Raw genomic sequence first — 23,431 nt, 5'->3', positions numbered from 1 at the left:
TCTCCAGACTGCCGGGTGGGAAAAGGGGTTCCCCGCTCCCCTCGTAGTATTGGGGGAATGCTCGTATCTGATGTCAGCGCTGGGACGGCAATCACAACTAATTAATAATGGAGGCTTTCTCTCGGTCTGAGCATCCCCGAGCTGGCACGCCCTGGCCAATCGCTTCCTTAGAGATCTCGGTAATCACATGGAAACAAGAGTGCGTCAACTCATCGATTACTTCACTACGTAGGCTATCCCTTGCATCCTCTTGCAAACAACGGCGTGAATCTCGACACAGACTTCCTCATTTTGCTAGTGCTGATATCTACAAACCTTGTGTCGGAACCACCATGTCAGATCAGCATCAGAGCCAAGCAACTAAGTGACTTCGTTCACTTGCAATGATCCGGATTGCCGTCAGGGTTACCCCACCAGGTCGGGAACGGATGAGCGGTGCCGCTCGCCCCGTACACCGCAAAGGACAGGATGAAGATGACGATCTGGGCGCCTCCGTCCAGCGCCGCCCCGATCAGGTAGTTGTACTTGTTGTAGATCCGCGGCACGCGGCGGCGCAGCCAGAACTGGGAGAAGACGCCGACCGCGATCGAGGACCAGATCCAGGACGTGGTCCCAAAGACGACGTATCCCGCGTACTGCGCGATGAGGGCGGTGTTGAGCGGCCACTTCTCCAGGCGCGGGAAGACCTTGATGGCGGCCCAGTGCATGACGGGCAGCAACAGGCCGATGACGATGCCGAGGGGCACGATGAGATACGGGCCGTCCCTGCTGTACATGTCCTTGGCCAGCGCCCAGGTGATGGCCTGGGCGTTGAGGCTCTGTATGAAGGACCCGCTCCAGATGCTGTTGCCCAGGGGGTCGAGGAGGATGTCGCGCTGGTTGGTCACGATGGTGGTCATGACGGCGTAGTTGAGGCCGGCGCCGAGCAGCGTGGCGTAGACCTGGGTGGCGAACATGACGCGGTGGGGCACCTTGGTGTACTGCCCGATCTTGAGCCAGTTGGCGAGGTTGACGGCGAGCAGGATGCACTGGTGGGACCAGCTGGCAAAGTAGAGGTTGGCTAGGGGCCGGCCCGGGTGGACGGCGCCGGCGACCATCTTTGAGATCTGGTTGGTGCCGATGCCGCTCCCGTACAGGCCGTAGAGGATGCACGAGAACGGGGCGATGAAGCTGCCGAGCAGGAGGGCGACGATGTAGCCCCAGACCGGCAAGGTCGTGTCGCCTTTGATGTTGACGATCAGCCCGGCGAAGAAGGCCAGGGCAAAGAGGGCGTAGTACCACCACATTGGGACTTCCTTGTACTTGAGCATGCCTTGGTAGTGGATATCTGGCTGCGTCCTTGTGCGTGCCTGCTTCCAAGCCTTGATCATGTCTTTGCGGTAGAAGATCAAGACGTGCGATATCAGACCCCCGATAGCCAGGTTCTGTGTGAAATAACCCCACACGCTGGCTGCTGTGATATGCGGCAGACCGGTTGCGGCGAGCTTGTTGTTATCGATAGTGCCGGCTGGAGTCATGATGGACGTCGTCATAAAGCGGGTGCCGTTGCTCTGGAACAGTGAAGACGACATGAATGGGAAGTTCTTTGCGTTGAAGGCGTTGCCAAAGTACAGAGCGAGCACGGCCACATAGTAGATGCCGTACCCGATCCACGTGTTGACCTGCTGTTTGAAGGGCAAGGAGAGGTACACGCTTTGAATGTACTGCCAATCGAGAGAGAAGTTCAGCAGACCTAATCCTTCGTTCGAGGAGGCACCTCCAAAGATCTTGGACATGATGGTGCGCGTGTTGCTCGGGGCATTCATGGACGCGAGGCAGAAGAGGGAGATACCTCCGAGCCAGGGCATGATGTAGGCAGGGAAGAACTCCCAGACGGCAGCAATGCCGACTGCCCAGGCAAACTTGATGAGGCGATCTCGGTTCTGGCGCGTGTCGAAGTGCAGGTTTTGGTACAGCACAACCTGCGGTAGAGTAGACCAGTAGACCATCTCAGCCGGATAGACAATAAGGGGGCGAAGGATGCCCGCCAGCACGAAGCCACAAAGCCCAATGGAGAACGTGGCAAGGACGGCAGTAGAAGCGGCGACTGCCTTGTTGTAGAAGAGTCGCTCGACAGCATAAATCTCCACGCCGGAGAGACCATTGTTGCCAGATGAAGCAATGAGAGCGGCGACGACATGCTCTTTGATGCCAAACTTTTGACCAAAGTTCAGGAAGCGAAGAATTGCTTTGACCCATTTCCATTTGAAACGATCCGGCGAGGGTGTGAGAAGGTACCAAGCTTCGCCAAAGATGAACACAAGCACTGCAATCTGTCAGTCGCCTGTCACTCGTCTTCTCAAGTGTATCTGAGGAGAGGCAAACATTGAATAAACACAGCCGAGACCTGGATCTGGAATGGCTTGAAGATGTAAAGCATTGTGATCACACTGGACAAAGCCGTGAAGACCGAACCCAGGAAGATAGATCGGAAGGTCAGGGACGGATCTCCATCGTCCCGAGGCGATATCAGAAAGTTTGATACATCGTCACCTACGGGTAGCATGTCAGCTCTTTGCTTTGGAAAGCGGGGAGTCATTTGTCTTGAAGCTTACCATTGCGAATGACAGGGTGCCCGTTCACGTAGACAACATCTTCACTAGGTTGTTCGCTCGAGGAGCGTTCCAGCCCCTCGCTGGGGCTGGGGCTGGCAGATTCGACCTTCACGACGCGTTTCGTCAATCCGCTCACGCTCTGCGCATCTTTGGCTTCAAAGGCGCCTTTCTCGCCCGCAGGCGACTCAGAGATTTCAGCCATCTCGTCTCGTGTTGCGAAGTGGAAGATCAATAAGACGGGTGCTTTGTTTGCCGCGATATCGGAGGTGTATAGCTGAAAGACGCCCAGGGCACGCGAGGGAAGTGAAGTGTTGACTGGTGTTGGCAGGGAGTAGCGATGGGTGGCTGCTTTGTGATATATGTTGGAAGAGAGATCTGCCTGCATCGTAGCTCGCCACAACACTCGCAGGGGTTAGAGCGTGTCGCGATTGCGACCAAAATGAGTATTGCCCCATGATAGGTACTATCCCGCATAAGAGCCTGCCTCTTTCGGCAGAATGCAAGAGGGGCGGGATGGATCCAGATTGAGAGAGTGACAGGGAAAAGCACTGAGGGGCAAATGAATCCGTGGCAATACGAGGAACCTGCGGCGGCGGCAAACCCAGTGATACCCTCATTCCTGCCCAAAAGAGGGACAAGGATGGCACATCCGACGGAAAAGCCTTCAAAAGGCTTGATTTATGGGGCCGCAAAACAAGCCTTGGATGGCGCAAGAAGCCCACAGTTGAGTGCCATAGATCCTGGAATTGGCCATCGTGGGATGCAGTTACGGGTTATCGCGTGCTTGAGCCTGCGCCGCGGACCAGGCCGCAACAAGCTAGTCGTGGGGGATCTTCTCATCATCTCCCATGGCGGTGGGCAATCGTCAAGCCTCGCACCCAATCGGACGGTCCCGTTTGAAGTTGTCAGTCTACCATTCTATACCGCTTCAAGCAGGTGAATACCGGGTTTACTTCATGGAAGCAGTCTACGGCACTATCGGCACGAGTCTACGAGATCAGAACGTACAGGCATTACAGGGATGGCGTTGAAATCTCCACTCCCACCATGCATCGTGTCTCTATTCAACGTCTGATCAATCGCGCGTCTACGGCCCTGAAGTGTGGAGAGCTGCAGATACAGTCTACTTGTACACGGAATTCAACCATTGAAGAACCAGCATCCTGATCTACTGGCTTGCATGTGTATGCCTTGGTCAATAGAGTGTATCGATCATTTAGCCTCCTTGGGTAGTCGTGATATGGCGGGATCAGCAATAGATAAGGAACGAAGCGGGGTCAAAGGGCAGGTTGCATCTATCGGGAGTAATAACCAGGTAGATATTATGCGCAGAATCCGGGGGATATGATGCATCGAACCCTGTCCACTCCTGCTTTTACGACCTCATGCAGGTATGCTGCACAAGCCTCTCACCCAACCAGGTTAAAGTCGAATCTTATACGTGGCGGAGGGACTCTGAAACAGAGTATGTTTGCATTGTGCGAGGTTGTCGTGCAAAGGGAAGCACTATTCTTTTTCACTGGAACGCAATAAAAGAGCGATATCAAAAGAATGTCAGACCCAAATGAAGATGCAATATATTAATCTATATTGCCATAAGCGCGCACTTCACAATGCTTACTAGCCTCCCTTGCTCATCCATCACAGTCAGTCATATCGTGCCCGATGTTCATAAGCCGGCCAAAGAGCAACGGCAAACCCTGATAGCAGCTCTTTGCGTCTACCGTATGTTCACACTCGCTACCGAAGAGCTAGAAATGCTAGGACCAGCACCTGTAATTCTAATATCACTAGTCGTCGAGACAACACTTTGCGTTACGCTTGCCGCTTGTGAATCGCTCGTCAACGAGATAGGTCCCCCTTGAACCTGGACACTGGTCGCGTCGGTGACTGGTTTGGTTCCATGAGTCCAAGGGGCAGATGCAGTGCCTGCAGATAAAGTCGTGGTATATGTCGGTTTATAACCCGGAATGGAGACGCAGTAATCATAACCAAGATACAAACCTGTACAGTTGTTCTTGACTGCCGGGTTCCACGCCACGAACCGCGCATGGCTGATACCGTACTGCGTCTCTATGATCTGACACGGCTGATCCGCCCCTGCAATCTGGTCAACGTGTCTGGTTGGATATCTAATGAACAATAAAGCACTTACAGTCCGTATCATTGGCCGCAACAAACAGGTTGCAATTCGAGGTGATACCTGAGTGTGCGTGTTAGCAGACGCTACAGACGCTTCGTGACCCCAGGCGCAACATACCCGGCTGCTTGTAATGTAGCACAGCTACGCAGTAGTGAGTTCCGACTGTGAAGTTCTCGCAGTTGGAACCAACTTCTGGGTTCCACAGGACAAATTGGTCCTTGTCAAGCCCATGACTTGACACAAACTTGTTGCAGTCGAATCCGGTAGGGGAGATGTCTGTTTCAACACAGGCTCCGACGATACCAGAAGACACCTTTGCGATCGTCTGTACACAGTACTGCGTGTAGTTGGTCATCAAACATGGGCTGGATCCATTCAAGGACGGATTGTATTCAAGAAATGTTTCCAGGCTGATCCCAAACTGCTTGGCTGCGTCATCACAAGCAAAGCTTGTTGTGCCATTGTTCAAGGTATAGTTTGTAAGAATGGGAGCCGTTACATATGTGGCACAGTCCATGCGGGTACCGTTGGCGTATGGAGCGACTTCCGAAGAGGGAACAAAAGTTGCTGTAGGATAAGAGTCCATTGGTTTCAGTGTTGCCGTCCAGATTGGTGGATCTGAGGGCCTCGACGTCTTGGTTGTTTCTCCTGGGTTTGGGTTAACCCATGCGCCACCTGGAGCGGACACACAGATGGCAAACCCAACGGATCGAGCGATGTTATTGCACTTCGGACCCAAGGAGGGATTCCAGCCTGAAAGCTGAGCATACGTAATACCGAACTGCTTCTGCAGAGACTTGCACGTGTCTGCTGATTGCACAGTGTAGGCCTTGCAAACTCGGAGACTGGGTATGCATAGTGACGTGCCTGCCGCCGGGAAATTGTTGCAATACGATTGCAGTGAGTTGTATCTCAGAAGGTCATCTGTACTAAGTCCCTGGGCCATCGATATACCTACACAAGTGTCTGACGACGAGACCGTGTAGGACGTTCCTGTGCATTCCGGCGCAGTTGAGGTTACAGGGGATGGCCTGTGAGTCCTGTCAATTCTTCCATCACTTTCGACTACCCAGCTGTAATACTCACCGAACAGTGAATGTAGTTGCAGTTGGCGGAGGAGACAGTGTCCATCCTGTCTTTTGACATGAAGAAGTCAATACGGTAAATGCGGAGGCAAGCAAACTTGTTGAGGCAATGGGCATGGCCAGCTGAGTTGACATCAGGGAAAGATAACAGTCGTTGCAGACGGCGGTCGAAGCTATTTTTGTCAGAATACACTTTCCTCGACTGAAGTTCGATGCTTACCGGGTGTGCCTGTGGGCAATTGATTGGATGGATTAATACTCAGTGCCTGCCCGATGACTTGATTACAGAACGCGCCAGCCCTGTGATTTTGTAAAGTTAGGATATGGGTGCAAAATCCGTGCTTTCACCTTACTTACGAGTTCTTTAGACACACTGAATTGAAGACTTCAACAAATTCTTGCGCCAATGACGCCGGTGCAGACTTCCCGCCATCGGGCTGTTCGTTCAAAGTCGATCCACAAGCACCTGCTATTCTCCTCTCCCAGTTCAATAATGAACTTGAGCATGCAGAGGTACATAAGGTCGTGAGCTGTGAAGATGAGAGAAAGATAGGGCTGCCAAAAACAGGGGCGCCCTCAAGAGCATCTGCAGCTGAGAGTAGGCTGGCATCGCAAGTGACCTGCTGGTTGAGAACCGCAATGCAAGTGGAGGAGATGCCATCCACGGCCGAGATGTTCAGAGGCTGAATCTGCGCTCGAGTAGCCACCGTGAGCACGGCAAACAACACGGTCTTTACAGCCCGTCGTAGCGCCATCTTTTTCGCCGACGGTCAACTTGACTTAGGTAAGTAAGTCTTACCGGCCTGATGAAGGACAGAACTGAGACTTACGACCCGAATAGTTGAATCTGATTTTGAGAATCAAGATCAAGATGTCTTGGCGTGGCCTGGGAAAAGTGTCGTCCGTGAAGTGCTGAAGCTCTGTAGACAGCTTTCCCCCGATTGTGCAATCAAACCGTTGACATTCCAGCACGACTCGGTGTCAACCTGACCAGAGAATGTCCAGTCTCTGTTGTCTCGCACTTCAGGAACGTACTACTCAGACCATGTCACATCTGATCACTAGAACACTCCAGCGGATAAGGCGATAATGCCACATACTTCCATGTTGGAACAACGATCTTTCAGGGATATTGAGACGCCGGTTCGTGAAGCCCACCACCCACTTTCACTGGGTCATTTATGCTACCCCTGGCAGCTGACATGCAATTTTGCAACTCCGTGCCGCGTAAGATGGGCAGCACTGTACAGCGGTTGGGATAGCACATAAGGTTGCATGCAGCAAAGGTGGATGCACAACTATGTAAGATTATAGCTCGGACTGCCCGCCCGCAGACACGGTCTGTAGAGAGGTGTGATAACAGCCTTCCCTTGCACGTAAATGTCGTGTGACATCAATGGTTGGAAATACAACAACATAAACACGATCTGAGGTAGCCGACAGTTCTCTACCACTTCAATCATCCCATCTGTGACCGTGAGGGTGCCGACATGATTGGCATGGCTAAGTCTAAATTGGAAGTTATCACCGAGATGATAGGCACGAGGTAGTCTGATAACCCCTTTTGCTCTTTTGAGACATGAGACTCGGGTTACTAGCGTATGGTCTTGTAAGAGTTCCATCATACACACATGTGCAAGAAGTCCCTCTTGCGCGTGACGGGTCCGATTTTGTCATAGGATGGATGGGGAATGAACGCAACCCACAAGTCGGGTTCAGGCCCTACCTCAGCCTACATAAATGACCGCAAGTCATTTGGAACAAGAGACAAAAATAGTGCCCGCAAGGACCTTGTGTCTCTATCGTCGTCAACATGCTTTGTGCGCTGAAGCTTGCGGCCCTCGCGGTCCTAATCCAGGTCAGACTGGGAGCGGCTTATCTTGTCGATCCACCCACCACTGCCCCAAGTGACACCATCCAGGACTGTACCAACTGGGCGGTTGCAACATCTTCAGATACCTGCAACACCCTTGCAGATTCGGGCGGTATCACTTTGAGTCAGCTGTACTCTTATGTACGGCCCCCCTGAAACATCACTTCGCAACCGTGCAAACCCCATATTGACCATATTGACCATGTGACAGAATCCCTCACTTGCCACGTCAGGTTGTCCCGTACAGGTTGGCCTGTCATACTGCATTGAGCAGAACTTTGGGGTTCCTCCTACCCCTACCACGACGGCGCCACCTCCACCAACGAGCTCGGCAGGCAATGGGGTCACCACGCCAACACCAACGCAAGATGGAATGACCACAAACTGCAACAAGTTCCACAAGGTTGTGTCTGGAGACACTTGCGGTGCCATTGCGAGTGCTGCCGGTATCAGCGTCAGTGACTTCTACTCCTGGAACCCATCTGTGAAGACCGACTGCTCTCTGCTGTTTCTGGACTATTATGTCTGTACGGGCATTATCGGAGGAAGCTCTCCCCCAACAACTACCACCCCTGGTAATGGCATCTCGACGCCGACACCAACTCAAGATGGCATGACAGGTAATTGCAACAAGTTCTACAAGGTTAAAAGCGGGGACACTTGTGGAAGCATTGCTTCATCCTCGGGCATCAGCCTGGTCAACTTCTACGCGTGGAACCCGGCCGTCAAGTCCGACTGCTCCCTCCTGTTCCTTGACTACTATGTGTGTGTCAATGTGATCGGCAACACTCCGACAACTACCAAGCCCGGTAATGGTGTGGCAACTCCGACTCCTACTCAGACAAATATGACAAAGAACTGCAAGACATTCCATCTTGGTGAGTCGTCGAAACAAATTACTTGATGCTGTCCATTCATGCTAAACAGACACGGCTAGTCGTCTCGGGGGATACATGCCAAAAGATTGCTGACAACGCACACATCTCCCTGGCCAATTTCTATTCGTGGAATCCTGATGTGAAGACTGATTGCTCCCTCTTATTCCTGGGGTACTATGTCTGTATTGGACTTATCTAAACTCTCAACATCCTAAGCTCTTGGGAAGTGTGTCATAGTATGAATAATCTACCAAGTATTTTTACGGCTTGTGTCTTTTCAGGACTTGCACAACGTCATTATGACCCTCATCTGTCGCGATAGCAAGCGCTGTCCTTCCAGAGCCATCCTGGATATCCAGATCCGCTCCACGCTCCAACAGAAAGCTGACAGCATCCGTATTGCCCTTAAAGGCCGCAGCATGCAATGCGGTTTTCTTCCGAGACCGAGTAAGGAGCTTCTCGGCATGCTCCCGCTCAGCTCGATCCCGCGGGTCAGTTTTGGGAATGCTGCCGTAGTCGGCTGCCGGAATGAGCACGTAGTTCACGTCGAGACCATGCTCGTCCACCAACCACCGCATCACACCCACCCCACCTTCGTCTCTGAACTCTACGGCTTGAACCAGACTTTCCGGTGTAGGAGAGACATTAAAAGTTCTCCATATGTACTGGAGAACTTCAAGTTGGCTGATCCCAAGGGCCAATTGCGGGAGTGACTTCTCATAGAGGGGGTTTGACCGCAGGCTGAAGCTCTTGGTTGACAAGGTGTCTAGAAGAGCAACGCCATCAGCACCGTTGGGGCTGGAAAGAGCAATCTGCATCACTCTGTGAGACGGCGATGCCCATCCGTGCTTGATGAGTGCGTTATACACGCCAGCGGGGATGCTCTCGTCATCAATGAGGCGGGAGCCCTTCATGGTGAATACACACTTATTGGCTGGCGGTGGCACTGAGGGGTTGATCTCGGTGATATCACGAGCCAAGTTATCGTTCTTGGCCCTGAGAGCTGTGACTATCAAGGCTTGGCGAAAGAGAGCAGATGATAGCATGCAGAAGCTGTCCAGAGAACGGACCGATTCAAGACTGGCCCCGGGCTCTGCAGCTGCAGAAAACACCTGTAGTAAGGTTTCTCCTTTACGACCTTGACCTGACAAATGGTTAGTAATCTGAGATGTTTGGGCATATGAGGTGTGGGTAGCCTCGGAGGATAATCTTACTATCATTCAACAAAGACAGTTCCTCTGACTCGCACAACTTGATTGCGGCGGCGACTGGCCCGAACGAGCCCTTCCAGAATAGGGAACCGAGCAACTTGTCCAGAGGAACCGAGTCTTCCGGGCTCTGTGCACCACTCTCGTGGGGGTCAAGATGAGCTAGGCATCTTCGGAAGAACTCCTCCTTGCTGATCTCTTTCTTGTGAAGAGCGGCGGCGGTGTGCAGGTAAGACCTTGGGGTCATGTGGCGAGCAGGATCCATGTCTCAAGGCGATCTCTAGGTTGCACTCTATCAGAGGTGGAACAGAATAAAATGAAGAGTGCGTGAGGACTGGGCGCAGGAGTAAGGTTGAATACATCAAGATCAACGGTTGACGCCTTATGCGATCACACTTTACTCCAACCGCCACCTTCATGCAGGCTGACGAGCTGACCACCCCCTGTCTTGGGCTTAACGCCGAGCCGCGCCAGGTTGGATTGGCAGATGCTTGATAATGCTTGATCACACTTGGCAGCTGACTATCCATTCCGCCTCTGTCAATCAAGCAATTTCGCCAAGATGCGTATCGTTCGTGTGATACGGACATTCAGGGGTGTCTGCAGGGATGAGAACTGGTGGGATGGTGTAACCGAACTGGATCCTACCGCCAACAATGGTCAGATCAAAGGAGGGGAAAAAAGATGAGGGGTTTCCTGGCCGGGCCAGCAGCTGAAGCACCCTTCTCTTTCATGAGGCATTAGTCGACAACCAGGTAGCTTGCGAGAGTAATGGTGCCCACACTCCCTAATTTCCAGAGCATACGACATGCACGGAGTTGGTTTTATGCCCGATGCTCAATTATTGAGTTCATACTTGCATCTGAGGGGCGTATGGGATTCATTTGGCATTGTTTCGTATCCTAGTGAGAATCTGCATGTTCAGAGTATGTTGACCAAGTCCAGAGACTTCTCGATCGAGCCATAGGTCCAACCATCAGCCAAACCAGTCTTCATTCGGAGGCTCGTAGGCCACATTACTGTCGCAAGTGTCTCTCTTAGTAATGGAATGGTCAAAGTGCAGAAATTCGGGGTCACGTTTAGTGACCTGACCAGTGACCAACTGTGTGTCCCAATCCAAGTAGTACTGGTTGTTATGGTTGGCAGCGTCGATTGCGATCAACTTGGTAGGGGCGCCATTAAGACCTGCGGTGTGGCGAGCGTGCAATTCGACATATTCTACCGTACCCCAGATGAACCCATACTTGTACATCTGCTTCGGACGCATACTCATAACATCTATTTAACAGTTTCAAGGAACATTGAATCAGTATGTCTTTCATTCACGGAGGAAGGTTGGCGACTTACACACAGTGCCCTTGCAGACTCTTGCCATGGCGCGAGACATGTTTTCGAAGTACTCGAATTGCTCGTCGTTCTTTTGGAGAAAGTTGAGCCAGCTGCCTTCGACATAGACTTCCCAGAAGTTGCGAGAGAAGGGCCTCTCAGGTGCATTCGTCACGTCATTCGCGCCGCTGTACATGTTCTGTGACGTCGAGGTCAGCAATCCTTAGTCCATTATCCCTTTGGTTTCCCAGGTAGGTTTGCAACTCTCACCCAAATCGTGATCTTGTTGCTCCCGCAAGCGTAGTCGGTTGCTATCTTAGAGAGACCACCATGCTGTTCCTGACCACCAAGTGCGTAGCGATCGGTCCACTCCTCGAAGTCTCTTGGGTTTAGTGTCTTGGTCGGGTCTGGAACCGACGTGTAGAAGAGGCAGGTGTCCTGGAGATTGAGATTCGGCTTCATATTCCGTTGCAAATAGTCGGTACTGAGAGTTTGCAAGGTCACTTTCTCAGTGCCAGCTGCTGCTTTCATGCATCCCACACAACTGGGCAGCTTGAAGATTGGATCACCAGGTTTGCTGCCTGGAGTTCGCTTTACTAGGTGCTCATCTCGTGATCGAAGTGATTTAGGGATACCAAGTGCTGCCTGGAGCTTCGGGTCCGACCAGGAGCTGTTGATTTGATAGTTTTCGTAGAAGACGTGGTCCTTGGGCACGCCTGCTATGTTCGACTTCTGCTGAGAGGAGTCTTTCTCGGTCCATGATTTTGAACCGCGGGTAACCTTCAACGATGGCGCCTTGTTTCCGGGGAAGTTTCTGGGGCCGTACTGCAGGGCATCCTTCTTGACTGCTCGCGGGGCAACATTCTTGCCCAGGACTAGAATTGAATACGAAAAGAGAAGCAAAACATGCCACAGGAGCTTCTTTCCCTGTGCTGCCATTGCAAAGGGCGTCGCAGGTCTAGTCAACAAGAAAGGTTTAGGAGAATCATGGACATGGAGAGATGCTCTCCAGAGTTGAGAAGAATCGTTTTGGGGAACAACTGCCTATTGGTTTACTTGCTCTGCAATGAGCTGAGCCGAAGCGGATAGCTTTCCGCATCTACCTCACCTGCTTTGACAAGGAATGGACGGGCTTGGCGATGATAGTCGTTGCAAAGCCTAACTAGTTGGCCGTGGTCTGACCAACACTCCAATAAACTCCCGTGCTTCTCCGACGCAGGTCCCGAGGTCGCCGATGTGATAACCCCCAATCTCCTTTCTGACCTGATGATCACTTTTAGCGTGTAAGAATGCGTAATATGAATATGGTTCGTCTCACGAGTGGGCGTTTCCGCCCAGTGCGTAGCATACTGGTTGCTCACATCCCTGTTCTTCGAGGCAGGGTAACATTCAATTTGATATATTGTCTCACCTGCGGCGCAGTAAGCTTATGCACTAACTACTCAAGCAAACACCTGTGTAACCAGGAGAGAGTTTGGGAGACAGCCTAAGCAGATTAAGCATACCTTACCGCCGAAATAAGCTTGTAAGGGGGGTGCAACCTCTACGATGTAGCACCTCGAAAGCTCAGCAGAACATCTCTAATGTACTGAGCGGCGTAAATGCATCAAGTCCTACGAGGCAATCAAAACGCCTATTCTGGTCATATGTCCGCACAAGCAGAAGGTCACTCGGCGGCACTCAAGGTGATCACTCTGAGCCTTTGGCACAGATGTCGATGGCTGTCCATTGACCAATAGTAGAGGTAGTGCTGTCCTAGGCGTGGTCGAGACATTCTCTCTTCGATATTGATATTCGCTTGATCACAATAGTTGAACGACTCAATTAGTTTCAACATCACGCATCTTGCATTCTCGATAGAATGGTCTTTCCCCAGCATACACTAGTCATGTTCTTTTCGTTACTACTGCTATTCTTGGCAGGCTTGGGTGAGGCTCAGCACCGAGATGCGCCGACTGTCTGGAACGAGAGCATGAGCGATACCAAACCAGTCGATTTCTCGCTTTTTCGGCGGCTGGACAAAGGGAGATGTGACAAGGACAACCCTTGCACTGGAGGCGAGTGCTGTTATGGGCCATCGTAAGTTGAAATTCACAGAACTGGGACATTATGTTACAATTATCGACTAACGCCATTCTCCAGAGGCTTTGTATGTAGCCCTTATTGGGCTCGTGGGTGAACCCCTGACCGCTAATACGCTATGATACTGTAGTGCGGAATTGACGAAGAGCACTGTACCAAGCCTGGCTGTATCTCAAATTGCGACAAGCGGGCAGAATGTGGTGCCTGGGCCACGGAACCTGGCACAGAATGCCCACTGAGGGTCTGTTGTAGCAAAGCCGGTTACTGCGGCGTCACAGATGTAAGGGAATATGGTTTGCGATTTGAGAAGAGTCTGGTGTAACAGAATGTTGTGCTCCAGGACTTCTGCAATACCGGTAAGGGCTGCCAGAGCAACTGTCCACAGCCAGGCTCCACTGGCCTGAACACCGGAGATGTCACAAACATTGTCATCGGGTATGTCCAACGTTGCCACGTGGAATTAACGCCATCTGACTTGCAACCGCGCATGAAAGATACTATGAATCATGGGCTCCATACAAGCGCGGTGCCTGTAGGCTTTCCCCCTCCCAGACTAACCCGGATATTACTGACAATCTGTCTTGAAGGTCCCAAGCGAGATCCTTCCTGGATCAAAACTGACTCCATTACTCATCTTAATGTGGCCTTTGCCTACATTCTACCAGAAAGTTTTGATATTGTGCCAATCGATCAATCAAGCGATGAAATCTTTGAGCAGATCATGCAACTCAAGGAAAACGCACCTGGACTCAAGATATGGCTGTCGCTTGGTGGCTGGACGTATTCCGATAACGGCACGTAAGTCAACTCACTATGTTGCGATATCCAGTACACATATTACTAGGCTCTGGGTGCTCTACAAACAGCTTTCGAGAAATGGCGACTTTTCGCACGTTTTCAGAGGCTTCTCTGACCTTTTGCTTACTCTCCAACAGAACCACGCAACCGGTTTGGGGGGACTTGGCAAGTAGTCCCCAGAAGAGATCAAAGTTCATTGTCAGTCTCGTGAAGTTTATGAGTAAGTACCAATGATGAGGACTATTCCAGGGCACAAGACCCCTTGTTCATCACTCTGCAGCAACATTTGGCTTCGATGGCGTTGATCTCGACTGGGAGTATCCCGGTGCCCCAGACAGAGGGTATGTTGACCCTCTAATTTGGGTACACTATTTCCGGGCTCACTCATTACTTATCTTCAAGTGGGCAAAAACGAGACACTGCCAACTATGTCTCTTTGCTACAAGATATTCGGACTTGGTGGACAGCCCAGAGCAATGGCGTAAGTCGAATCAGTCTTCGCCAATGAGTTTCTGAGCTAACCTCGTGGATTCGTCGTGCTTGTTAGTGGGGACTTTCTTTCACTGCTCCCACGTCATACTGGTACCTTCGTTGGTTTGATATTGAGAATATGGCCAAGCATGTTGACTGGGTCAACTTGATGACCTATGACCTCCACGGGAGCTGGGACTCGCCCGAGGATCAAATCGGTTCCTTTGTGTACTCCCACACCAACATGACCGAAATCACCGCCGCTCTTGATCTCTTTTGGCGCAATAACGTTCCGGCCAACAAGATAAACCTTGGAATCGGCTTTTATGGTCGATCGTATACCCTGGCAGACCCCTCTTGTACGCTTCCAGGGTGTCCGTTCACCGAAGGAGGTCGTGCTGGTAGCTGTTCTGGACAGTCTGGTATCCTCAGTTATGATGAGATAACAGACTATGCGGAGACGTACAACGTCAAGTCAGTCTACGACAAAGATGCTGCGGCCATGTACTTTGCTTTCGACAAAGACCAGTGGGTCTCCTATGATAATGCCCAGACAATCAAGGAAAAGGTTGACTATGCGAACAAGAACGGTCTACTCGGGTTGTTCGTTTGGGCGCTGGATCTGGACAACGACAAATACGAAGCCCTAGCTGCTCTTCTGGACACGAAGGGAGGGCTCGGAGCCTTCAGGGAGCAGAACGGTGTGGGCCCATCGGACTCTGTCGATTGGCAGCCTTCCGATGGCGCTTGTCATCTCAGCGCATGCGGAACGAACTCTGGATGCTCCGGCTCCTACATGAGTGTCGGCGCAAAGATCAGGTGTGACAATGAGAACGAACATCGCTGGGTATGTTGCCCTCGCGACAATGCCCCCGATGCCAAATCCTGCAGATGGCGCGCGTCTCTCGAGTCATGGGCTGATCAAAAGGCGGCCGCTTGTACGGACTCGTGTCTCAGTGATGAGCTGCTCGTGGCCCAAAGCAAATGGTACATTGAGGAGAAATGGGGTGATAAGAAGTGCACAAGCGGCTTCGCTCAGTATTGCTGCGAAACGACTACCAACGCACAAAAGGCCTGTGGAAAGATGGACGGGAAGTGCATCGGTATTAAGGACGGCAAGCCGGATGGAGACGACCCTTGCAAAGCCGACGGTCGGGTGTTCGTGACCTACTCTCAGGATACTTGCCCTGATGGATCTTGGCGGCCGTGGTGTTGCGAGAGCGACTATGATGCATCTTCGTGCGGCTGGCAAGGCCCTGATGGCGATGAACAGCCATCCACCGACTGCGAGAATGCCAAATACTGCCCAGGTAAAGTGAATCTGGGAGACTCCAAGAAGGGTGGCGGAACCGACTGCATGCATAAGTACTACAACCCGGCTGTCGGCCCATGGTATGGACTCAGCCATCCGGCGCCGTACCCGCGTGCCTTCTGCTGCAATATAGGGGACCAGGTCATCTACAAGAAGAAGGCTCCGGTGCCACTAGCTTGGCTCTTCCCAGATCCTGTTCCCGACTCTGACAAGCAAGACTTTGAGCTTGACATCGAGAGCGATATCAACGCCGATCAGGACCCGAACGAAAACGGCTTCGGATTTGTGATGATGACTGGCCCCGCGAAAGACCTCGCGTCGTTGGATAAACGGGATGGCTCTCACTGGGAGCTTTACGACTGTCCCGACAGAGATACGATTGAGGAGGACCACCGAATCACGGTGCGGGCTACCTGCACTGATGACTCGCCTGACAGCAATTGCCATAAGCTCTTCATTGGCGGTGTCTCCGATACTGTGGTCGAAATGCCTCACCATTGTGGCATTGGCCGCTACGCAATGGCGGTGAGTATGGAGCCAGCTCAAAATCAGACGGTCCCCAAGAAGCTTGTGAAGAGATTGGTGAAGCGCGGTGCCAATCTCCAACGGACGCCTACCATCTATGACTTCACCTTCGACTACGGTTTTGAACGCCTACACGGCCGCTCAAGCAACGATGTCCAGATCCGCATAGACTACTCCGAGGATCCGGGCTATTGGAAAGCTTTTGTGAATAATGATCCTCACAATGATCCCGAAAAGTCGCTGCGCAAGCGTGATCAGATCCTGAACGACATGGAGCTCGAAGTTCAACGCAATCATGGTGGCTCGTGGAGGAGATACGCCGAGCATAAGTACCGCAAGGACAAGCGTGAGACGCCACCCGAGAGGATGGAAGAATTCAACAAACGCTACTACGAAGGATTCACTGGTGACTTCTTTGACGCTCAGGACTGGCTGAATCAGAAAGAGTTCAACCAAGAGGTCGAGCTTGGATCCCACCACATCACCAGCCATTTTCCCTTCTATCTCTTCAACGAGCACCTGCAGTGTTCGCTCGCTGGGGTCCCATACACTGCGTACTTCATGGCCTGGGCCGATCTTCACGTCGATATCCAGACATCAGCACAGTTGACACTCATTGTAAGTCTATAGACGCATCCTGAGATTCGTTTTGCAAGCCAGCAAGCTAAGACCTTTACTCAGGGGCGTTTGAATGATCTGAATAGCTGGAAGCAGTCGCATGTTCTCGTCCGCAACAAGGGCTCAATTCAGGCAGGGCTGCACTTGGAAGCACAAGCCCAGTTGCGGTTCTCTACCGGGCGACTAGAACTGTTCGGATTGGCCAACTTTGCGGGCGCTTTCAACGTACCTGGAATCGTTACAATTGGACCAAACCTTCGGATTACAGGAGAATTGGTGGGAACCTTCACTGTTCACACGTAAGCTGCCTTTGGCCGAGGAAGTCGTTGATGACCAAGAACTGACGATAGCTCCACACACAGCCAAGCACATTACAACCTAGAGCTCCCTAGCTGGGACTACACGCAACGATATCCCAATCCGAATAACGACATCCTTTCGGGCCTGACAACCACGTCTCACATGGACGGCATCCCAGGTGCGGCTCCAGAGCCAGGGAAGCCTGGCTTCTACGCCGATGCTGGGGTTGAAGGGGACATCTCTTTGAAAATGTGGGTTCTCATCACACACTGCTTCATGAGATCTATTGAAGCTAATTCTTCTGCGCAGCACTCCACTCGTGGAATTCGGCATCCGTTGGAATAAGAAGTACAAGGTTCAAGACACCAGCATATCATTGCAACTAGCGACGTGAGTACAGGTCTACCTTGGTGTCACGCTGTGAAGTCAGAGCATTATTGACGATGATGCAGCTATGCAACGCTTTTTGGCAGCGCCGGTGTCAGTACGACCAGCGCAGCTGAAGTTTGCTATGGTGTGATGTGTGGCGCAGAGCTATTTGCTCAGCTGGAAGGACCGTAAGTTCACCTCCAGCCCTCTGCATCCGGCATCATTGGATTCCGTTTACTTATCGCTGTCAATGAACTTTAGATCGATATTCGGAGTCAACCCTAACCGCCGATGGTCATTCTACAGGAGAGATGTGAGTGATCCTCCCAAATACACGTTTCCCTGGCTTGCTAACCAATTTTTATGCCTATAGATCCCAATTGTAGAAGAGACGTGCCAGCCGCTCAAGAACTTTCTTCCATCGACATGCAATGACTGTTCTTGAGGGAACCATATTGGTAATGAAGGGGATATATTGAGCATGGGTCGGGATGCCAGATGATCTTGGCGAGGTTGGTTTGGTTTGCCTGCGAGGAAGTTCATATAACAATGTGACAATAATGGAAAGTATGATTCTATCGGTGCAAGTTTGGAAGTTGTGAATATCCACGAAGGCTCGATAATGCAGTGAAGTCATCAACTCATCCAAGCAGCCCGCGCGGAAGACCAAAGAAGATAATTACGCGCCGCCCATAAGCGTCACTACTTACCCTAATAGGTAATTAGTAAACATCATCGAGAGTAATGCTTAGCTCATCCCCCGCGCGGCAACTAGCCGATCACCCTACATCCATAAAGAGAGCAGCATCCCAGCACACCACCACACTCCTGCTCTTTCGAAGATGACATCACGATCCTTTATTGCCCCAAAAGCTCAGACTTGAATCTCAAGAAACCAGCCTATATAGACATCGCCAATCGACTGAATACACTCTTCTCGAAGTCTTTCTCATTGCTACAAAATGGCTGAAAAGGTCCGATCTCCTCTCAACCCTGGCAAATGGTGAGATTTAGCATGCTAACAAGATTTCATGCATGATCCAGGATCCGTTCAGAATTGAGCCCGATAGCAAGGGCACCTTTGACAGACCTCAGAGTTCTTTCAGGGATCTCGTGTCTAGAGACCTCGGCTCGAGATTTCCTGCAGAAAGCGGCCGTTACACATTGTACCTAAACCCTGGGTGTCCATGGGCAGTTTCCCTTCAGTTGATCCCCAAGACTCTTGGTCTAAGCTATTGAACATGGGCTAACATGATATGTAGTCCCATCGCACGCTAATTGTACGAGCTATCAAGCGGCTGGAGGGCGTAATCGGGCTTTGTGTCTGCGAAATGGGTGACGGCGGTTGGCATCTCCCAGACAATGAGGACCTGTCGGACCCGCTACACGACGTCAAGACAGTGCGTGAACTCTACCTGAAGGTCAACCCAAAGTATGAAGGTCGATTCACAGTACCGGTTCTCTGGGATACGCAAACCGCGACTATCGTGAACAACGAATCCGTCGACATCATCAAAATGTTCTACAGTGAATTCGACCATCTCCTTCCGGAGTCCGATCGAGAGGCGAACAGGCCAGGCGGCGGGTTTTATCCGGAACGTCTGAGGAAGGACATTGAGGAAATCAACGACTGGGTCTACGACACCGTCAATAACGGCGTGTACAAGTGCGGATTTGCCTTCACGCAGAGCGGGTACGAGGAGAACGTGGTAAAGGTGTTTGATTCACTGGATCGCCTTGAAAGGATTCTCGAGGACAAGTCCTTCCTACTTGGAGACCACATAACTGATGCGGACGTGCGACTGTTTCCAACCATTGTTCGGTTCGATATTGCCTATGGGCCCATATTCATGTGCAACTTATGGACGATTCGACACGACTACCCGAACCTGCATCTGTGGCTGCGAAGGTTGTACTGGGATCAAAGCGACCGCACGCATTGGGGCTTCTGTAGCACGACTCAGGACTGGATTGCAAGGTACAAGGAGGGCTACGCGCAAGCTAGGGTTCGAGTACTGGGAATCGAAGGGCCATTGATCGTTCCAAAGGGCCCGCGAGTTCTGATACACAAGCTGGGAGACAACGAAAAACTCTAGTTAACCGTTGTAGTCGACGATATTCTTGTAGCTATGCAGCTTGAAAAGGATCATTCTTTGCTCTTTTCATCTTCGTACATTGCTAGCTCCTCAAGGAATGCCGGCGATGCCCGTACATACTGCTCGATGTCATCTGTCTGGGGCGCCATGCCAGAATATGGTATAGTCGGGCGGTACAAGCGGAGATAGGGGTCAATGTTGCCGTCGTGAGCAGCCAAGCATATTAGGAGGTCCTTCCGGACGCTTGGAAGATCCAAGGGGAGGGGTTGGTAAAGGAGACGAGACTCATCGGCAGTCAGATGGTGGTTTTTGTACTGTCCAATGACCGACTCGAGACCGATGCGGCGATCTTCTTCAATGCATGGGCTGACGCGCCACTCGTTCTTTGCGGTGTAGACCGAGAACAGTGCTCTGCGCTCCGATAGCTGCCAGCGTACATCAGTGACCCCGTTGAGATAGGCCGGAGCTCGAGTAGTTTTGGGGTTAATAGTGAGGTTATAGTCGTCCATCACGGTGTATCGGAATGGGGCGGCCATGATCTTCGCAAGAATGCTTGTCCTGCCGCGGTACCGCTCTCACGCGCCTCTTCGGCAATCGATATGTCAGGCAGTAGATTCAGTTCTCCATACAATCCACATTATCCAGCGGGAGCACAAGCTCTACCAATCTGGTACCGCATATCCGGGTAGGCCGCAGCAAGCATCCGATACGTGTCCTCCGACGCGATATCAGGGAACCAGATACAGTACGTTGGATGCTCCGATTCGGCCATATCGGCCGCCTCTGGGATGATGTTGCTCATGATCAAGCGCGCGTTGCGAGCGCGTCGGAAATGCGCGTTATTCGCAAAGATCAATCACGGCATCACTGGAGGCGAAGCTAAGATGACTTCGAACACCGTGCGTGACCGAGGCGCCTAATGGCGCGCTGTCAAGGCTGTCTGGGAGTGTCTCGCCGCGCATAGCAAGCGACGCAAGCTGCGTACTCGAGCTTCCATGCCTCAGATGGGTACACCTTGCCAGCTTTCTCTGACTGCATTGTGGAAGGACTTGATTCTCTGGATGTTGAAAAGTCAAAATGTCATGTGAAGTGTTGATTTGAATGAAGTGTTTTCTTGTAACACAATTGACTTTTGTGGAAGTTTTTAGTCCTTGCTAATCTTGGTTCCGTAACTGAGTTGCGAATGCATCTGAAGTTATAACCACGGCTATGTTCGTGGTTACGATTCAAAGTCAAACTTAACTGACCGGGGTGTGGCTTGGCGTATCAAAACGATTTATGAAGGCCCGGAAGTCTAACTACCCAAACCGTATTAGGCAATTTTGTAACAAGTTACCTGCTAACTTGGCAAAGCTTTTTTATGCAGCTTTATGCAAGTCCTCTAACATGTTAATCCTGCGAATGTAGTCTCTGGATAATAGCCACTCAAAACGAGGAGCGTCTACAGGGTAGGGAGATGATCCTGGGAGTTTTCTTTCGAATTATGAAGCTCTAAATAGTTACATAGTCATACAATGTGACAAAATGAAGGTTGGTCTAAACATCAAATCTCAGTGCTCTATTTGTACAGCCTCCATTCTAAGCAGTCCTCCGAAGCTTGGTTTGGAAGATTCTAGGCAAAACCCCACTCGCAGTCCCATCACAGACGTCAAAGACAAACTCGTCCAACGCCTTGTGCTGGTACACAATCCTGTCCTCTGACCCCCACGTCACGCAGCTGCCCTTGGCCCAGAACACGGCGGCGTCGTGCTTCGCCCTCTCTGCGGCCAGCCCCACCTCAAACACGGCACGCCACGACCACTGCTTGTCCGACTTCAGGCTGGTACGGTAGACGCGGATGGACAGTGGAATGTTGGCGGGCATGCTGCCAAGAGCGTTGAAGCTGTGGTAGTTGGCGGGCACATCGACACCATGCATGACCCACTTGTCGACGACCAGGCCGGGGCCATCGTCGATCTTGAGCGTCAGCGTCGAGTTCGTCGAGTTGTCGCTGTACGTCCCGGCAAAGGTCTTGGCCGCTTCATCCTTGCCGGCCGTCTCGAGCGCGGGGAGGAGAGTGGTGGTGATGGCCGAGAGGATCTCCTGCGCCATGCCGCCCGAGGTCTCGTTGCCGCCCAGGGTGATGCTGAAGACGAGATCGTAGTCCGGAATGAGGACGATCTGCGCGTGGTAGCTGCCCAGGTCGCCGGATTTGGTGTACACTTCAATGAAGCGCTGGTCCGAAGTGAGATTGTCGGAGCGGTAAATTTCCCACACGGCGCCGAGCTGAGTGCCGGTGGAGGAGGTCGATGTCAGGGGCTTCATCCATTTGTGCATCTGCACTGGGGTGAGGAGCTTGTTGGTCAAGAGGGCCTCGGCGAGAGTGAGGAGGTCGTTGGCGCTGGAGTAGTAGGAGCCGGCCCTATGTGCAGTCTGTTAGTTTACGTGTCAACCAGCGTGATAAGGTTAACTCACGGATCCTCAAAGCCGAGGGTAGCACCCCACCAGATATCGCCCTTCGGGATGAAGCCTTGCGAGTCGTTGACGGGGGGCTTGCCGCCAGTAGAGGTATGCTTCAGGCTCAGCGGGTCGAGTACCTCCTTATGCATGTACGCATCGTAGGACATGTTTGAAACATTCTCGATGACGAAGGCGAGCAAAGAGTAGGCGACATTCGAGTAGGCCGGATTGGTGAAGGGCGCAGCGACTGGGGGGTGGTGCCCAAAGCTCTTGAAAAAGTCGGTCTTGTTGCAAGGCCTCAGGCCAAGCAAACCGGCGCACTCGATCATCAGAGACTGGTTTGCGGCTGGCAGACCTAGCTTTTGCCATGGCTGGGGAAAGTTGCTCAGGTCAGTAGCAACTATTGTGTGTTAGCCATCAATGCGAAAAAGACAGCTCAAGGTCAAGCGTACAGTCAGATCCCATGCCCGAAAGATGGGATGCCAAAGCCCCGAGTGTGACATCATCCCATCTAAATTGTGACAAGCCATCTGCCTCGGCCATCTCTTGTACTTCTTTCAGCTCAGGCACAAACTTCGTGACGGGGTCGTTCAAGTCGATGCCAGGAAGTTTCAAAACGCCGAGCATAGTGAACAACTTCGAAACGCTGCCCACGCGAAAGACAGTGTCAGAGTCGATCTTGGTTGCACTTCTGGCGTCGACGGTTGGCGGCGTGTAGCTCTTAGAGAAAAGGTTCACCTTCTCGTGGACTGACTTAACGCTGATGGACATGGCCGAGAAGTTGAGGGATGCTGTTAGCTTGCCCATGGCCTGGTCCAAGCCCTGCACAGCTTGCTTGACCTTATCATTGGTACTGGGAGTGTGCGGCGCAGGTAGGACGGCACCCAATGGAGGGCAATGCAAAGGGTTTGTTGCAGCCAGACATGCTGGAAGTGTGGCGAGTGCCAAAAGACACTTATGCAAGGAAGAGGAGAGCATGGTCTGGGAAAGTCTAGGATGTCTTGAGGGTGACAAGAGAAAGGCGTTTCCGAGATAAAGAGATGCATTCCATAACTTGTATTGATCACAAAGTCCCTTATATTCGAATTGGCCTCGGACTTGAATCCGAAGTTACCCACATCGTCAAGCCACTCCGCCACGAGCCCAAACCCTTGATCAGTAAACAAAATTCACACTAACATTCACCGGCAGGGACTAGCGAATCCTACAGAAGCTCAAGATGTCAGCTTAAGAATAGGACCCCGTACGTACCCCTGTTGAAAGAGGGCTTATGCGCGCCTAATTGTCGTTTTAACGCACCCAGGCAGTTTTGTA

General features: G+C 51.8%; 8 protein-coding genes across 8 annotated transcripts; 2 read left to right on the top strand and 6 right to left on the bottom strand.

The window, feature by feature from the left end:
• Positions 1–374: 374 nt before the first annotated feature.
• On the bottom strand, positions 375–2,796 carry E0L32_000263 (uncharacterized protein; the record flags this gene model as incomplete). Its single annotated transcript, XM_031136840.1, has 3 exons — positions 375–2,305; positions 2,365–2,532; positions 2,595–2,796. 3 exons carry the CDS (start codon positions 2,794–2,796, stop codon positions 375–377), a joined length of 2,301 nt encoding a protein of 766 aa, XP_030997640.1.
• A 1,518-nt stretch (positions 2,797–4,314) lies between these two features.
• On the bottom strand, positions 4,315–6,577 carry E0L32_000262 (uncharacterized protein; the record flags this gene model as incomplete). Its single annotated transcript, XM_031136829.1, has 8 exons — positions 4,315–4,523; positions 4,599–4,694; positions 4,750–4,797; positions 4,855–5,547; positions 5,696–5,768; positions 5,824–5,995; positions 6,043–6,051; positions 6,180–6,577. The coding sequence occupies 8 exons, from the start codon at positions 6,575–6,577 to the stop codon at positions 4,315–4,317; spliced, it is 1,698 nt and encodes a 565-aa protein (XP_030997639.1).
• A 1,058-nt stretch (positions 6,578–7,635) lies between these two features.
• E0L32_000261 (uncharacterized protein) lies at positions 7,636–8,772 on the top strand (the record flags this gene model as incomplete). The annotated part of the gene is made up of 3 exons (XM_031136818.1): positions 7,636–7,836; positions 7,907–8,573; positions 8,633–8,772. 3 exons carry the CDS (start codon positions 7,636–7,638, stop codon positions 8,770–8,772), a joined length of 1,008 nt encoding a protein of 335 aa, XP_030997638.1.
• A 61-nt stretch (positions 8,773–8,833) lies between these two features.
• Positions 8,834–10,046, bottom strand: E0L32_000260 (uncharacterized protein; the record flags this gene model as incomplete). Its single annotated transcript, XM_031136807.1, has 2 exons — positions 8,834–9,717; positions 9,788–10,046. 2 exons carry the CDS (start codon positions 10,044–10,046, stop codon positions 8,834–8,836), a joined length of 1,143 nt encoding a protein of 380 aa, XP_030997637.1.
• A 711-nt stretch (positions 10,047–10,757) lies between these two features.
• On the bottom strand, positions 10,758–12,046 carry E0L32_000259 (uncharacterized protein; the record flags this gene model as incomplete). The annotated part of the gene is made up of 3 exons (XM_031136796.1): positions 10,758–11,059; positions 11,129–11,306; positions 11,378–12,046. The coding sequence occupies 3 exons, from the start codon at positions 12,044–12,046 to the stop codon at positions 10,758–10,760; spliced, it is 1,149 nt and encodes a 382-aa protein (XP_030997636.1).
• Positions 12,047–12,995: 949 nt separating this feature from the next.
• E0L32_000258 (uncharacterized protein) lies at positions 12,996–19,678 on the top strand (the record flags this gene model as incomplete). Its single annotated transcript, XM_031136784.1, has 16 exons — positions 12,996–13,186; positions 13,250–13,256; positions 13,320–13,469; positions 13,530–13,624; positions 13,684–13,721; positions 13,777–13,987; positions 14,125–14,207; positions 14,268–14,328; positions 14,390–14,468; positions 14,535–16,913; positions 16,977–17,212; positions 17,276–17,464; positions 17,523–17,603; positions 17,666–17,770; positions 17,844–17,895; positions 18,845–19,678. 16 exons carry the CDS (start codon positions 12,996–12,998, stop codon positions 19,676–19,678), a joined length of 4,791 nt encoding a protein of 1,596 aa, XP_030997635.1.
• A 50-nt stretch (positions 19,679–19,728) lies between these two features.
• E0L32_000257 (uncharacterized protein) lies at positions 19,729–20,187 on the bottom strand (the record flags this gene model as incomplete). Its single annotated transcript, XM_031136773.1, has 1 exon — positions 19,729–20,187. The coding sequence occupies one exon, from the start codon at positions 20,185–20,187 to the stop codon at positions 19,729–19,731; it is 459 nt and encodes a 152-aa protein (XP_030997634.1).
• Positions 20,188–21,256: 1,069 nt separating this feature from the next.
• Positions 21,257–23,095, bottom strand: E0L32_000256 (uncharacterized protein; the record flags this gene model as incomplete). The annotated part of the gene is made up of 3 exons (XM_031136762.1): positions 21,257–22,079; positions 22,133–22,517; positions 22,570–23,095. 3 exons carry the CDS (start codon positions 23,093–23,095, stop codon positions 21,257–21,259), a joined length of 1,734 nt encoding a protein of 577 aa, XP_030997633.1.
• Positions 23,096–23,431: the final 336 nt, after the last annotated feature.

This window comes from Thyridium curvatum (genome assembly GCF_004353045.1).
Source record: "Thyridium curvatum strain D216 chromosome Unknown NODE_1_length_1224711_cov_81.814160, whole genome shotgun sequence".
Lineage (NCBI taxonomy): Eukaryota > Fungi > Ascomycota > Sordariomycetes > Thyridiales > Thyridiaceae > Thyridium > Thyridium curvatum.
The sequence above is the reverse complement of the archived record's forward strand: the minus strand, read 5'-3'. Positions and strand labels throughout refer to the sequence as shown.